Consider the following 13,893-nt stretch of genomic DNA (forward strand, 5'->3'; position numbering starts at 1 on the left):
ATACTCAATTCACCAAACCATCTATTTTATTATCGTAAATTAAATTAAATGTTGAAAATTATGTATTCAAACTTGAACATTTCGTTCAGATTTCAATCACAGAGCTATAGGCGTAATATACTAGCCAATTCAGATGACACTGATGTGTGAGTGAAATACAAATATTATCTCAAATACTATCGATTACAATTAAATTGTATGATCTTTTTTTGGCAGTATTTGAATCATACGTGTATTAGGTGTGTCTACGTATACCTTAATTTGAAATATAAATTAGCGACAATATTCTAAATATATATATCCACTGCTATCACAAATAAGATTATTTATATTTGACAGGAATTGAAGACGTCTGTATATATAGGTATTGCATGCAGTGCATCAAGCATTTCATTGTTGTTTCCAGCTTTGATCATTTTTCTGAAATACAAGTAAGTATAAAGTAAAATCACACACATTCTGAACTCCGAGGAAAATTCAAAAAGAAAAATTCCTAATAAAATGGCAAAATTAAAAGCTCAAACACATCAAATATATGGATAACAACTGTTATATTCCTGACTTGGTACAGGCATTTTCTGTAACATTTAAAGAATAACTAATCGAAAAATATTCAACGAGTGACCGAACAACACATTGATTCACGAATGCGCGTAGCGCATGAGTTAATTATCAGTGTTGTTCGGTCACGAGTTGAATATTTTTCAATATTTGAATTCTTTAATTAGTTATTCTTTTTATTACATTGGCAAATGGCTTTTTTGAAAGAAATTAATGTAAAACATGTGAGGAACTATATCTTTTTTCAACGCATTCACAATTTGTTTTGATCCGCCGTTATCGACGTCTTGACAACGCCTATTGTTATATGACGTCAGAGAGTGAAATAACCACGTTTATTTCACATGTGAAATTATCGGTGTTTATTTAACTGGGAAATCAATGTAATTCATTGCAACCAATGTAATAAATATTGTCATCATGTAATTCGATATCAATTTTGATTTCGTTCGTTTGTGATCTAAATTTCAAGCATGTTTGGCAATTATTGATGGTTACATTTGCCTATATTTTTTATAACTTTTATGTACGGTGAAAGTACTTTTATTGGCGGGGAACCAATTTTCGTGGTGTTCATGGATGGCTTTATCCACGAATTTAAGTGTCCACCGGAATTAAACAACCGTTATCCAAATCAAGACATGGGAAGATCCCCATGTAGGATTGACTACTGATATGATCTTGTGAGTATATTGAATGCCGCCAAATCTGAGAATACTATAATAGTAGTCACAGGGCAAACGCACTATGAACTACAACAGCAGGCAGAATTATACCCATTTAATATATAAAAAACTACTTTTGATCTTTTAATTCTCATAAAAAATATTGTTGATTAATGAAAGTCAGATTTCCGGGATTGATATGCTATGATAAAGTGTTCATTTATATCCTTATAATTTTCATACTGAAAATAATAATTTTATGCTGGACTTGCTTTTGATAAGAATTATTTTACAATTCAACATACATTTGTTTTGTAACAGTTTCGTTGGTGACATGTTTATGACCTAATTAAATGTTTACTTTGCAATTTTCTTCAATCCAGACAATTTGGAACTTCGTTTCAAATATTGGCTTTAATTTTTCAAATATTTTTTAAGAAACTCAAATCCACGAATTTAGAAACCCACGAACATGTAAATGTTGCTCAAACCATGAAAATCGATACCCACGAATTAAAGTACTTTCACAGTAAGCCATTTAGGTTATGTTTTTAGTGTTTAAACGTCATTATTTGTTACCATTATTGATGAGTGATATTTACCTTGAAGAACAGATGTTATCACAGTGCCGGTGGTTTTATTCAAACCCAATGCAATGATAAAAATAAAACTTCAGAGTTGACATGAATTATCATTGAGATAGTCATTACGATAAATTGAATGTTATAAAATTTTGCCTTTTTCCCAAAACTTTGGATTTTCATCTGCAGAAATCAATTACCTTAGCTCCATTTGGTAAAACCTCTCGGAAATTTGGGTCTCAATACATATCAACTTAAACTGTAATTAACCCTTATTTTACTTTGTTTGATTCGAGCGTCACTCATGAGTCTTTTGAAGACGTAACGTGCGTCTGGCGTACAATTTTAATCCTGGTATTTATGATAAATGTATGCTAAAGTCGTACACAAGACATTCGTTTCGGCCACAAAATACTTAACTGTAGTGCTTGAAGTCTTTGGGAGATTAACCTAAACATTTGTTTATAAAAAAGTGTGTAGTGTTCTGCAAAGTGATTTTTATAAATAAAGGCAACAGTAGTATACCGCTGTTCGAAATTCATGAATCGATAAAGAAAAAACAAACCCGGGTTACAAACTAAAACTGAGGGAAACGCATCAAATATATGAGAACTACGACACAATAGAAACATAACATTAGAATGTAACACACAAGAAACGAACTATAATATAACAATGATCAATTTCTTGACTTTTTATAACAATGATTAAAAATTTCTACGACGATTTTCTAAACGGAATAACTTCAATAGCATAACAAGTTAAACAAGTTGACAAAACTTAGGTGGTCGAGCAGTGGACAGTTCTTGAGCATGTGAACTTACTGTATACATGATTTCTTTATCATAAAATCAACACGGTCCTTATGTTTTGTCGGGATATATTGCTTGTTCCCGGCCGTTACAGCTGTATGGTATATGCTTTTAGAATATTATCAAATACAAAATGCTTTATAAAATGCAGAAGATATGTGTACAGTCGACAACACTCATGCACTTTTGACTGTTTTAATTCAGTTTTCTTCTGTCATGATTTTGGTTTTAAATTGACATAAGTAAAGAATTGTGTTGTCTATATATTCAAAAGATAAATGTACAAGTACAGATCTATATTTTGTTTTCCCATAAAAAAACATTCTAGTAAACAATTGAACTTGCAAGTTTAAAAATACACGTATTTTGTAAAACAAACGACATAAGAAAAATTATAGACCATGTTAAATAAAACAAATAAGAAAACTGTATAAATGTTAATATGATATTTTAACTTCGTAATCCCAAACAACTGCTTTATAGCCATAATGTTAATTGTTTAAAGAACAGACGAAATACTAGTAGACAAACAGTTTAACAGACAACAAAGACTCATTGTACAAACACTATTGACCTATTTGTTTAATCATGACGTGAATCTTACTTTCCCTGTAATTGTTAATATATTTATATGAAAGTTCTGCACTAGATCAACATACAATATTCAGAATAATGTAATTACCAATATGGATAAACAGCAATACGTCCATCTGACACAAAAACGTGTCATAATGATTCCTTTATAAATCTTATTACAGTAAATAATACACTTTATAAAGATTAATAGAAAGGAAAACGTGCCTATCATAATAAATTGAGGATTGTTCATAATCTGCTCTCTGTGGAACAACTTACTAAATCTAATAATGTCTCTACTTTCTTCGGTAAAAGTGCCAAAATTGCCTCTAATTTAAATTTTAATTTGCTTATGAACAACACATTATTTCAACAATATATTCGTCGAGTCCTTATAAGCATAAGAGAAATTTGTCTGTGAATAAATGCATTTTTAAATGTCGCTGTCTTATATTATTTGTGCTGCTTTTATTACGAAAGTGAGCTAGAATTCATAAAATGCAGGCATGCCTCAAAACAGCAGTATATTCTTTTGTGTGTGTCGTATGTTGACCGATTCAAGAAAGGTTAATGTTTGGGTATTTTCTTTTGAATCTGTGGTTATTGTGCGTGTTTCATTTTTATTACTCCGTTGATTAAGATGTCATGTAAGACTATCGAGTACTAATAAATTCTAGTTCAACTATAAAAAACGTATAAAACAAATAGGACCCCGTTTACACTGACAAAAAAGATCGATCTTTGGTCCAGTGTAAACGGGTAAGATCGATCTTCAATCGGACTTAAAAAGTCTACCTCAAAAGGTGGTTTTGAAAAGGTCGATCTTATTTGAATCGATCTTTTATTTGGTAAAAACGCTTAGATCGATCGAGATCGATTTTTTTCCACGTTAATGCTATATTTATATATGAAAATAAAGGTCAGACCGGTTCTTCTTATGTTGTAGTTTAAACGCACGGGATTAAATAAGATCGATATCGATCGATCTTGCTTGTGCAATGTAAACGCGAACTGGTCTTTTTAAGATCGATTCAAATAAAGATTGATTCAGTTTCGTTTCCAGTGTAAACGGGGTCTAAATGATAATTCAATGAAATCTACTAAAAACGTAATCAACTGGTTTGTAAATTGCTGTTTGTCTTCTTTTTTTTTGTAAGGAAGACTTATAATAAAATTTATCTTTTGAATGTAAATTTATTTCCAGTTCTTTAAGAAAGCAATGTAGAATACGACTGCATATTCACTTTTTCCTGGCATTATTATTGAAAGAGATAGCATCAATACTGTGGGATGTGCTTGTTACATATGATAAACTCTCAAATGATTCCGTTTATACAACAACTTTAGCTCAAAACACGGTAAGCTCAAAACACGGTAAGTGTGCAGTGAAATTATTTCGCAAAAGCAATGAAAACAACAATATATAAATGTCATGCGTACGAAGCTCTTTTCTTGGTTTTCATTTATCAGAAACACTCAATGCCGACTATTGAAAGCCAGTAATGATTCAGAACCAACTCAATTAAACACCATTACGAATTAAAACATAGCTTATTTTATTTTGAGGGATTTGAAACCGTAGTACACTTGTATTCAGATTCCATTTTTAAATCTTTTTTAAATAAAGCCGACATCTTGCAGATTCGTTAGACCCTGATCTCGATGACTTGTTTTTTACCATTTGTAAGTGGTTGTTTATGTGTTTTTGGCGGCGTATTGTATTAATAAATAACTGGCAGCAACAATATGTGCAAACGTTCAAAATGATTTTTAAAACCAACAATTAATCAATATCTTTTTTTTTTTTCTCGTTTAGATAGCAAATTCTATGCATATTTTTGGTTTTATTGTACAAATATTCATATTATTAGCTTTTTCAGTTTCTTAATTCAAAAATCAAATTTAAACTATTTTACTACATAGCTATGGTACGGCATGATATATTTAATTCCTTCTGAAGTTTAGAATGTTTAAGTCACATTGAGATAATATATAACTTTATTTTATTTTATTTTTAGCATTGGTGTAAGGTTTTGTCATTTTGTAAAATGTTTATGAAATGTAGTACATATTCTTGGATGTTTTGTGAAGGATTTTACCTCCATCAGTTACTAAGCAACGCTTTTTCACCGCCTAGATCTCTAATATGTATATCTGTGTTTGGTTGGGGTATGTATTTATATAATATTTTCAGTTTTTATTTTAAATGATATCTATCTAATTACATAAACATGAACGGTCAAAACCGTCATTATAAATAGAAACAGTAAACCTTAATATCTCCGGTACTCTTGCAATTATAGTTGAGTTTGTATTTCATAAAAGCCGAACAAGTAAATGTTTAATGATTTTGGATATGTTCCTTACGTCGTAACTACAATTCCCTTCCATTTTCATGAATGTGACCTACCGAATTAGTCTATTTACCGGGTTAGTAATAAAATGAGCAACACGACAGGTGCCACATGTAGAGCAGGATCTGCTTACCCTCCGGAGCACCTGAGATGACCCCCAGTGTTTGGTTGGGTTCATGTTACTTAGTCTTTAGTTTTCTATGTTGTGTCTTGTGTACTTTTTTTTTTGTCTGTTTATCTTTTCATTTTTAGTCATGGCGTTGTCAGTTTATTTTCGATATATGAGTTCGACTGTCCTTCTTATATCTTTCTCCCCTCTTTTTATGTTGACTAATGAAACTAAAAGATAAGAGATACTTTAAAAATTGCGCATATCGTCAGCTTTTAGCTTGATCGACTTAGATTGTGTATTTTAAAAAGTGCTGTATGCTATATTTTACTCAGTGGAGGTAAACACTCGGTCATAGCGGGTTAGTCATTAAAACCAAATAGTATGGTTTCTGTGTGTACATTTTGTTTCTCGAATTACCTTTATGCGGTAAATAACGATAATTATGAAACAAAAATTGCCGTTCGATTGGTTTTACACTAGATTTGGGCGCCCTTTATAGCTTGATGTTCGGTGTGAGCCACTGCTCTGTGTTGAAGATCGTATTTTGATCTATAACGGTTTACTTTTACAAATTGTGACTTGGATGTAAAATGTATCTTTGACACTATACCACATCCTCTTATATTTATAAAAAGCTAGCTTTCATTACTTCGTAATATCATCATTATAATTCGTTAATCTCGTCACACTACTCGAGACTGTAGTAACTTTTAAATTTTATAGTGGGTGTTGATATTTGTATAAAAGATTTTACAGCATTCAAGCATATTTTCTATTGTTATTGATGTCCGTCTAGTTTTAAAATGCTATGATTCCAAAACCAAAGATTTTCTTCCCATGATGGATACACAAGTCTCCTATTATTGATGTTTGTCTGGTATATAAATATACTGTTTCACCATTTTAAATAATATCTTTCCCTAAGAGGAATAAAACAAAAATGAAATATTAAGATAAGGTTCGTCTGGAAGCTGACTTAATCGATTCTAAAGTGGTTTTTTTTTTATTATATTTTGATTTATTAACCTGTAACATATGTATACTTGACAGTTTGACTTTTCAGGAATCCCCCTATTGTCTGCCTCATTGTACTCATTAGTACGAGTTATATACTCAGATGAAAGGTAAGTACGATTACCAATGATTTGTTAATTTTTGTCATTTTTTATTTCACGTATTTCAGTTCATACAAGAAATTGTCTTTCAATCTTGTAATTGCAATACTAGTTCCTTTGTTTTGAATTATTTATTCCAGCTACAGGTTACGTTTTGTACATTTTTTCTCAGTTACCTTTCTAATAGTGTTGTGCTTTGTGTCAACCCATATTCAGTTGATGTTTAAACTTTGTTATTATTAAGTGTTGTTGTACCACTGTAACGGATGAGCAGGAGATTTGGCGTCCGAAAATTTGTTTAACCACGCCATATTCTGTATGTATCTGCCCTAGGTAGTAGTCGTGTTGGTGCTGTTAATCCATTTGTTTTTCGCTTGTTGTTTAGTACATATTAGTTATCAAAGGTATCAGGTTTATAATTAAATACGCCAGACGCGCGTTTCGTTCACATACGACATAAATCAGGCTGTCGGTTTTACCGTTGAATCATTTTTCTAGATTTGTCATCACGTGACATTTTGTTTTCTTTGAGGTATGAGTTTTTCTTGTCATTGATGGTGTGACCTTTTGTTCTAAAGCTGTTTAAATTTATATCATCTGGTCTCCAGTGGATAGTTCTCTCATTAGCATTCATACTTCATTACTGTATTGAATGATTAAAACACCTCGAAGATAAAACTGACCTTTTGAATATTTGGTTTTAAGACCAAAATTATGCTTCATGTTAATTCATGTTTCTATGCAAAATTTGGAAACAAAACTTTTCTTGTTAGTAGTTTTCGAAACCAAATATTGAACCAAAAACAACCACTGAACAATTGGCACCAAAGCTTGTATTCAATTCATTCAATGTAATTTAGATTTTAAAAGGAATATTTATCTGATTATTACCAGCTCAAATTACGTTGATATTGTTGAACGAGGAATACTGCTTTCTCAAAAGTTGCTAAGACAGGGCTATGAATCAATCAAATTAAGGTCATCACTCAAGAAATTTTATGGTCGCCATCATGAGCTGATCGTCCATTATGACAAAAGTGTGTCAGAAACGATATCTGATATTCTTCCTCAGTCATAATAACCTTCCATCATTACCGAACTGAAAAAGAAATAACACGACGGGTGCCGTATAGGGTGAAGGAAATGCTTACCCTTCCGGAGCACCTGATTTCACTCCCGGTTTTTAGTAGAGTTCGTGTTGTTTCTAATTTATTATTTATAACTATTGATGTAAATGTCCTTTGTTTTCTGAGTCTTTGTTTACTCCTTGGTTTTGATTATTATTGTCTTATTACTCACCTCTGTTTTAAAATTATGTTTTTGAAAAATCTTCTATATGATATATTATTTCAGTTGCTGGACGATATATTTCCAGTATACAGAATGGATATTGTATACACCAAATCTTGTTTTCATTGTGGTAGGTTTAATTATTTATAAGTGGTAATTCAAAAATAATACAATAAAATATTTTTTGAGAAAAACTTAACTGCGTCGATAGCATAGGAAATTTGTCAACATAATGAAATGAAGATAAATTTAGAAGGATTTTTACAGGACGTTTACACTTTGAAAATCTGTACACCACATTTTGATGAAATATTTTGTAGACTTGATTCGCTATTTGTCGTCTTCGGTTTTTTTTACGATAGCCTTCTCAGTTTTCATTTTGATTAGTTGTCAAAGGTACCAGGATTATAATTAAGTACGCCAGACGCGCGTTTCGTCTACATAAGACTCATCAGTGACGCTCAAAGAGGAGCGAAAGATACCAGAGGGCCAGTCAAACTCTTAGATCGAAAATCAACTGATAACGCCATGGCTACATTTTTAAATCTTCCGCCTATTTATGAACTATGAACACTTGCACGTTGAATATACTTTCGCTTGTGTAAATATACCACAACTTCTATGATTACTAGAAAAAAAGTACATTGGTTTATTGTTTGTTATTGGCAGACAAATTAAATTATTGTGTTTATTGTAGGCCAATTTACTATTCCTATGTAACATAGTTCGTATATTATTGACACAAATGCAATCTCATCCTAATGAACCAAGTAATTTCAGGTAACTATTGTTCGTATTTACTAAAGATATACTTGTCTATGCCTGTTTATGTTGAACACTTTGTGCAGGTTTGAGCTTAGTAATATATTTTCGTTATTAAATTTCATTACATAAAAGAATTTAGATTCATAGAACAGTAACATACATTGTTATGAGGAAAATAACTTTGCAAAAAAAGTCGTATTGACTTTTTTAAGCCGACTATGTTCAATGGTTTCGTTACAATTGTGTTAAATAGTGATGCAGTTAATTGGTTTAGTTTTTTTTTGGGGACGCGTTCAATGTTTGAACTTAAGTTCGAAAGTCAAATTCATGATAACAGAATCATCTCTTCTATTTTTTCTGCATTAAAAAAAGGATTCCTTATATTCATAAATGTTTTTGTGCATTTTCTTTTCAGACGAGCAGTTAAAGCGACGTTTGTACTAATACCATTATTTGGGGTTCATTTGTTCGTAACAATATACCGGATTCCAATTTCAAAAACTGGCGGGATGGAATATGAACGATTTACCATTTGCATTGATAATTTGCAGGTATGCTTTTACATTTTTGTATGACTAAAACTTCGGATGTTATTTGAATCAATCAAATGTACATTTAGCTTAACAGCTAAGTTATAACAGCAGCAGTTTACATATGTCTAATTCATTTAGGAAGGTACAAACCTGAGGGAATCACATGAACTTTGAAAAACCGATATTATATGCGTTGACAGGGTTGTTGTGTCACACTTTTTACTACCTTTAATCTGAATTCGACCTTATTAAAAAAACACAATTCGATCAGGAATAACACTCAACCTATTAATTAACAGATTAGATGACATTTTATTTTTGTTATTAAGTTAACTTCGACTGCGAAAATATGTCGCTACTGAGAAATTTTATTATACATAATATTTGACACAGTAAAAACTTTCGTAGTGTCGGTTATAGTCGTTTTTTTTTCTCAATAGTATGTTGGGGTAGGTTTTTGTTGTAGTCTGGAACTTATTCATGTTCATAAAGTACGTATATTTGAACACAAATGAAAGGAAAGTATTATTTAAAAAATATGTTATTAACAGGAATGGAAAAGTAAAATCATAATGATTTGAAGGCATCCGTTTGTATGTCCGGAAGGAAAACTAAAGTACCTTGCACAATGTGTTTTCTTTCTTTTATGTATAATTCAATGACGTAGCATTCAAGAATAACAGAACGTGGTTGTGGTTTCAACAAATGAACGCATGAAAAAAGGAAAATCACAAAAATACTGAACTCCGAGTGAAATTTCAAGAGGAAAGTCCCTTAACAAATACCAAAACCAAAAGCTCAAACGCATTAGACAAATACAAAACAACTGTCATATTTCTGTTTGGTACAGCTGGCATTTCTCTTTGTACAAATGGTGGATTAATCCTGAAATTTATAGATTATTTTTTTTTATTTTGACAGCACTCGTTCAATTGCTACTAGTGGACTGAATATCAGTCCTCGAGGGTACCATCCGTCCAGTAGTCAGTACGTCAGTACTTACATGATTTATCTCAACTTTTTTGAAATTTTCGTTTATAATTTTACAAATTATTCTTAAGCTAAGATTTCAACTCAATAGGGCAAAGTTGACCTTAGGTGGATTTGGCTATTATGTTCGGTCCACTTTGGTCATAAAGATAAAACAATATTTCGCTTCTTATACATCATTGGTTTCAAATATCAACTTTGAGCATTCCTAATGAAGATAAATCCAGAGAAGCCGTTTTCAATTTTAAACATTGCCGTAGTTATCCATTGTTTATAAAATTCCTTGTTAGCATAAACCCTCTATCAAGGAAATCATAAAACGAATTACACGCCCTAGAATATGGTACCAAATGGGAGATATCATTTCAATACGCAGGAATTATGCTACATAGGAATCGAACATTAGCTATGACAAGCTAATTTATCAAATCATTTATGCATTCGGCATCATTAAGTATCAACACAATCCTCTATAGGTGCACAGTAAGTGAATATTTTAAAACCGACTGTGCACATATTAAAATTAATCAGTAACAAAAATAAGACTGTAATTAAAAAACATATAGAAAGTTATTCATAAAATCGTCAGTGTATTTGTTTTGGAATCAGTAATCTAACATTTATACTAATAATATCGTGAGAATAATTTTAAACAGATGAATAGCATATTTTGTTTTGATTTTGACAAAGATTTATCTTATCTTCTTTTCAGGGTTTTTTCGTCGCACTGATATTTTGCTTTTTAAACAATGAAGTGAGTACTTTACAGAAAACTGACTGATTTTGAGATTTTTCAGACATGATATAATTATCAGTTGAAAGTTAAGATCAGAAGCTGCAAAAACTCTGAGATAGGTACTTTTGTATTTAGTCTCAGTATGAATATTGTTCATTGTTGAAGTCCGTGTAAAGAACAGAAAATGTTTACATACCTAGCATTTGGTTGTTTCATTTCCCTGATATCACATATAATTGTGATTATAATAGTCCACTAGAAGACATTTATATTACTACTTAATGCACACTGAATGACAATGTTATAATTGCAGACTTCAATAGAAAGAATTATAACAAAATTACTTATTTAAAAATTAAACTGGTGGTAAATAAAAGAAATACAAAAAAACGCTAAATTGTAACCAAGGGACAGAAATAACAGTTCAGTGATTTATACAATATTTACTTTAAAAATAGCAATATCCATAATGAAGACAGAGGTAGTCAAAACTGTGATATATTTTATTTAGGCCGGGTATGTAGACAGTGCTTTCTAAAACAAAAAGTTATCAGATGATAACATACAAGTATACCGCAAAAAAATAAGAAACTGATGGAGCAACTAAACAAAAACAGATACTTTGCTTCGAAATCAAGTACTTAACCATTTGTGTTAGACAGTGAATGAGGATTTAATGTTAATTGCAAAGTTTAACGAGATACTGTTCTCAATAAATATTGTTCACAATCATTGACCATATACAGCTTGGTCCATTAACTAGAGAATATATAGGTAAAGATCAAATAACAAAATGAGAAATATGAGATTAATGAGAAGATGATATTCGAAATATGTTTGACAGATGTATCAATACTCAAGGTTTATAAGACTGAAATGGAAACAATATTCTTTCGGGATCGCTAGAAAGGATCTCCCAGAGTGTGTTGTTTATGTACCCGTGGATTTTGTCGGTAATACGTTGATCGTTTTTTTATTTTTAGTGAAATATTTTTTATGGTTTGGAATGTTTTCTAATTATATGATGAGTAAAACAGTATCTATTAACAAATGAATAAAATAATTGTTATTTAGGAAATTACGTGTCACTAAAATCCCAATAAAACTAGATAACGTCTAGGGGTTATTTGTGTAAGAAATGTCATAACTGCATGAAACCTATTACGCTAATAACTTTAATTTTTATTGTTTAAATACGTCATATAATTTTAATCTTTCACTTAAGGTAAATGGGAAATTGCGCAGAACATGGCGTCGTCAAGTCAGTGAACGTTTTACCTCACGTAATAGAAGAATGACATTAACACTGAATCAAACCATGTCACTTCGCTCTGACATAGAGTTCAAATCTCCAAAGATTTCAAGGAAAGACGAAGAGAGAACAAGTATAGTCAATGGTGATCACAAAAGGTCTGATAACTCAGTTGTAGATGTTTGATTACTAATCTGCTTTGTTGTCAGTGGTAAAACAATGATATCACCAAGATTGTTCAAACTACAAATCACCAGGAAAAAATGTTAATCGTGGTAAACAGACATAGTAGTTGTGGTTGTAAAATATATTAAAACTCAACAAAAACAACGTTCTGGTTTATTCAGAAAAACTAAGTATAAGTATTGGATATAAGTTTAAAAATATATGTACCTTTTCTATAAGGTCTTTCCAGTACGAAATACTATTGTTGACCTTCATGTTATTGATCTTGTTTTACATGTTTTTTTATACATATTATACATTTAATTTATCAGTGTACGTAACTGTATTAAATGATCGTCTTTTTATTCTCTTTTTTTAATGTTAACTACCTTGGTGGGTATCAATACTACGATGTAATTGAGAATGGAAATGGGGAATGTGTCAAAGCGATCCGACCATAGAGCAGACAACAGCCGAGTGCCACAAATGGGTCTTTAATGTAGCGAGAAACTCCCGCAACCGGAGGCGTCCTTCAGCTGGCCCCTTAAAAATATGTATACTAGTTCTGTGATAAAGGACGTCATACTAAACTCCGAATTATAAACAAGAAACTAAAATGAAAACTCATACAAGACTAACAAAGGACAGAGGCTCCTGACTTGGGACAGGCGCAAAATTGCGTCGGGGTTAAACATGTTTATGAGATCTCAACTCTCCCCCTATACCTCTAGCCAATGTAGAACAACGTAGATGGTTTTTAACGTGTTGATTTAGTTTACAAGTTTTTTAATTTTCGAAGCCTGTCCAACAGAGTTGTTATATATATTCATAGAAATAAGATTATTTTTCATTGCATAATATTGAGAATGGAAATATGTGTGTCAAAAAGATAACATTCCAAACAAAGAGCAAACACATTTAAATGCCACTATCTTTAACACAGCGAGAAATTTCCGCACCCGGAAGTGATCTTGAGCTGGCACCTTAACAAAAATGGGAACTAGTGCAGTGAAAATGGAGGCCACACTAAACTCCAAAACATATAAATCACTAAAATTTAAAATCATAAAAGATTAAAAAGCCCATATGCGCCTGACTTGGGGAAGACACTAAATGCGGCTGGGTTAAACATGTTTTGTGAGATCTCAAATCCCCACTTATACCTAATGTAAGAAAAAATCTCACAACTATACGCACAGTCAAAGTCATTTAAAAGAAATCAGAGTCCGATATCAAAACAAATTACAAAAGAAATTAAGCAAAAGGACAGTGATACATACATTAACAAAGGACTACTAGCAGTTATTTTTTTGGCAAAACTTAAAGAAATTTTGGTCCTCAATGCTCTTCAACTTCGTACGTTATTTGGCCGTTTAAACTTTTTTG

The 13,893-nt window shown here is 31.4% G+C and overlaps 1 protein-coding gene and 1 long non-coding RNA gene across 2 annotated transcripts in view; one reads left to right on the forward strand and one right to left on the reverse strand.

Annotated features, from left to right (window-relative positions):
• The window catches only part of LOC143062499 (calcitonin receptor-like), a 41,867-nt gene extending 28,995 nt beyond the window's left edge, over positions 1 to 12,872 (forward strand). Inside the window, exons 5-13 of the mRNA XM_076234172.1 lie at positions 340 to 431; positions 4,400 to 4,553; positions 5,214 to 5,364; positions 6,725 to 6,785; positions 8,130 to 8,196; positions 8,764 to 8,846; positions 9,247 to 9,382; positions 11,067 to 11,108; positions 12,316 to 12,872. Of these exons, the coding sequence (XP_076090287.1) occupies positions 340 to 431; positions 4,400 to 4,553; positions 5,214 to 5,364; positions 6,725 to 6,785; positions 8,130 to 8,196; positions 8,764 to 8,846; positions 9,247 to 9,382; positions 11,067 to 11,108; positions 12,316 to 12,528 (999 nt within the window). The 3' untranslated portion in view covers positions 12,529 to 12,872. The remainder of the gene's footprint in view (positions 1 to 339; positions 432 to 4,399; positions 4,554 to 5,213; positions 5,365 to 6,724; positions 6,786 to 8,129; positions 8,197 to 8,763; positions 8,847 to 9,246; positions 9,383 to 11,066; positions 11,109 to 12,315) is intronic.
• On the reverse strand, positions 9 to 3,358 carry LOC143062500 (uncharacterized). Its single transcript, XR_012974792.1, has 2 exons — positions 3,302 to 3,358; positions 9 to 420 (listed from the first exon to the last, which is right to left on the reverse strand). It is a non-coding gene; the product is annotated as an uncharacterized LOC143062500 (long non-coding RNA).
• Positions 12,873 to 13,893: the final 1,021 nt, after the last annotated feature.

The sequence above is a fragment of the Mytilus galloprovincialis genome, chromosome 2 (genome assembly GCF_965363235.1).
Source record: "Mytilus galloprovincialis chromosome 2, xbMytGall1.hap1.1, whole genome shotgun sequence".
Taxonomy (NCBI): domain Eukaryota; kingdom Metazoa; phylum Mollusca; class Bivalvia; order Mytilida; family Mytilidae; genus Mytilus; species Mytilus galloprovincialis.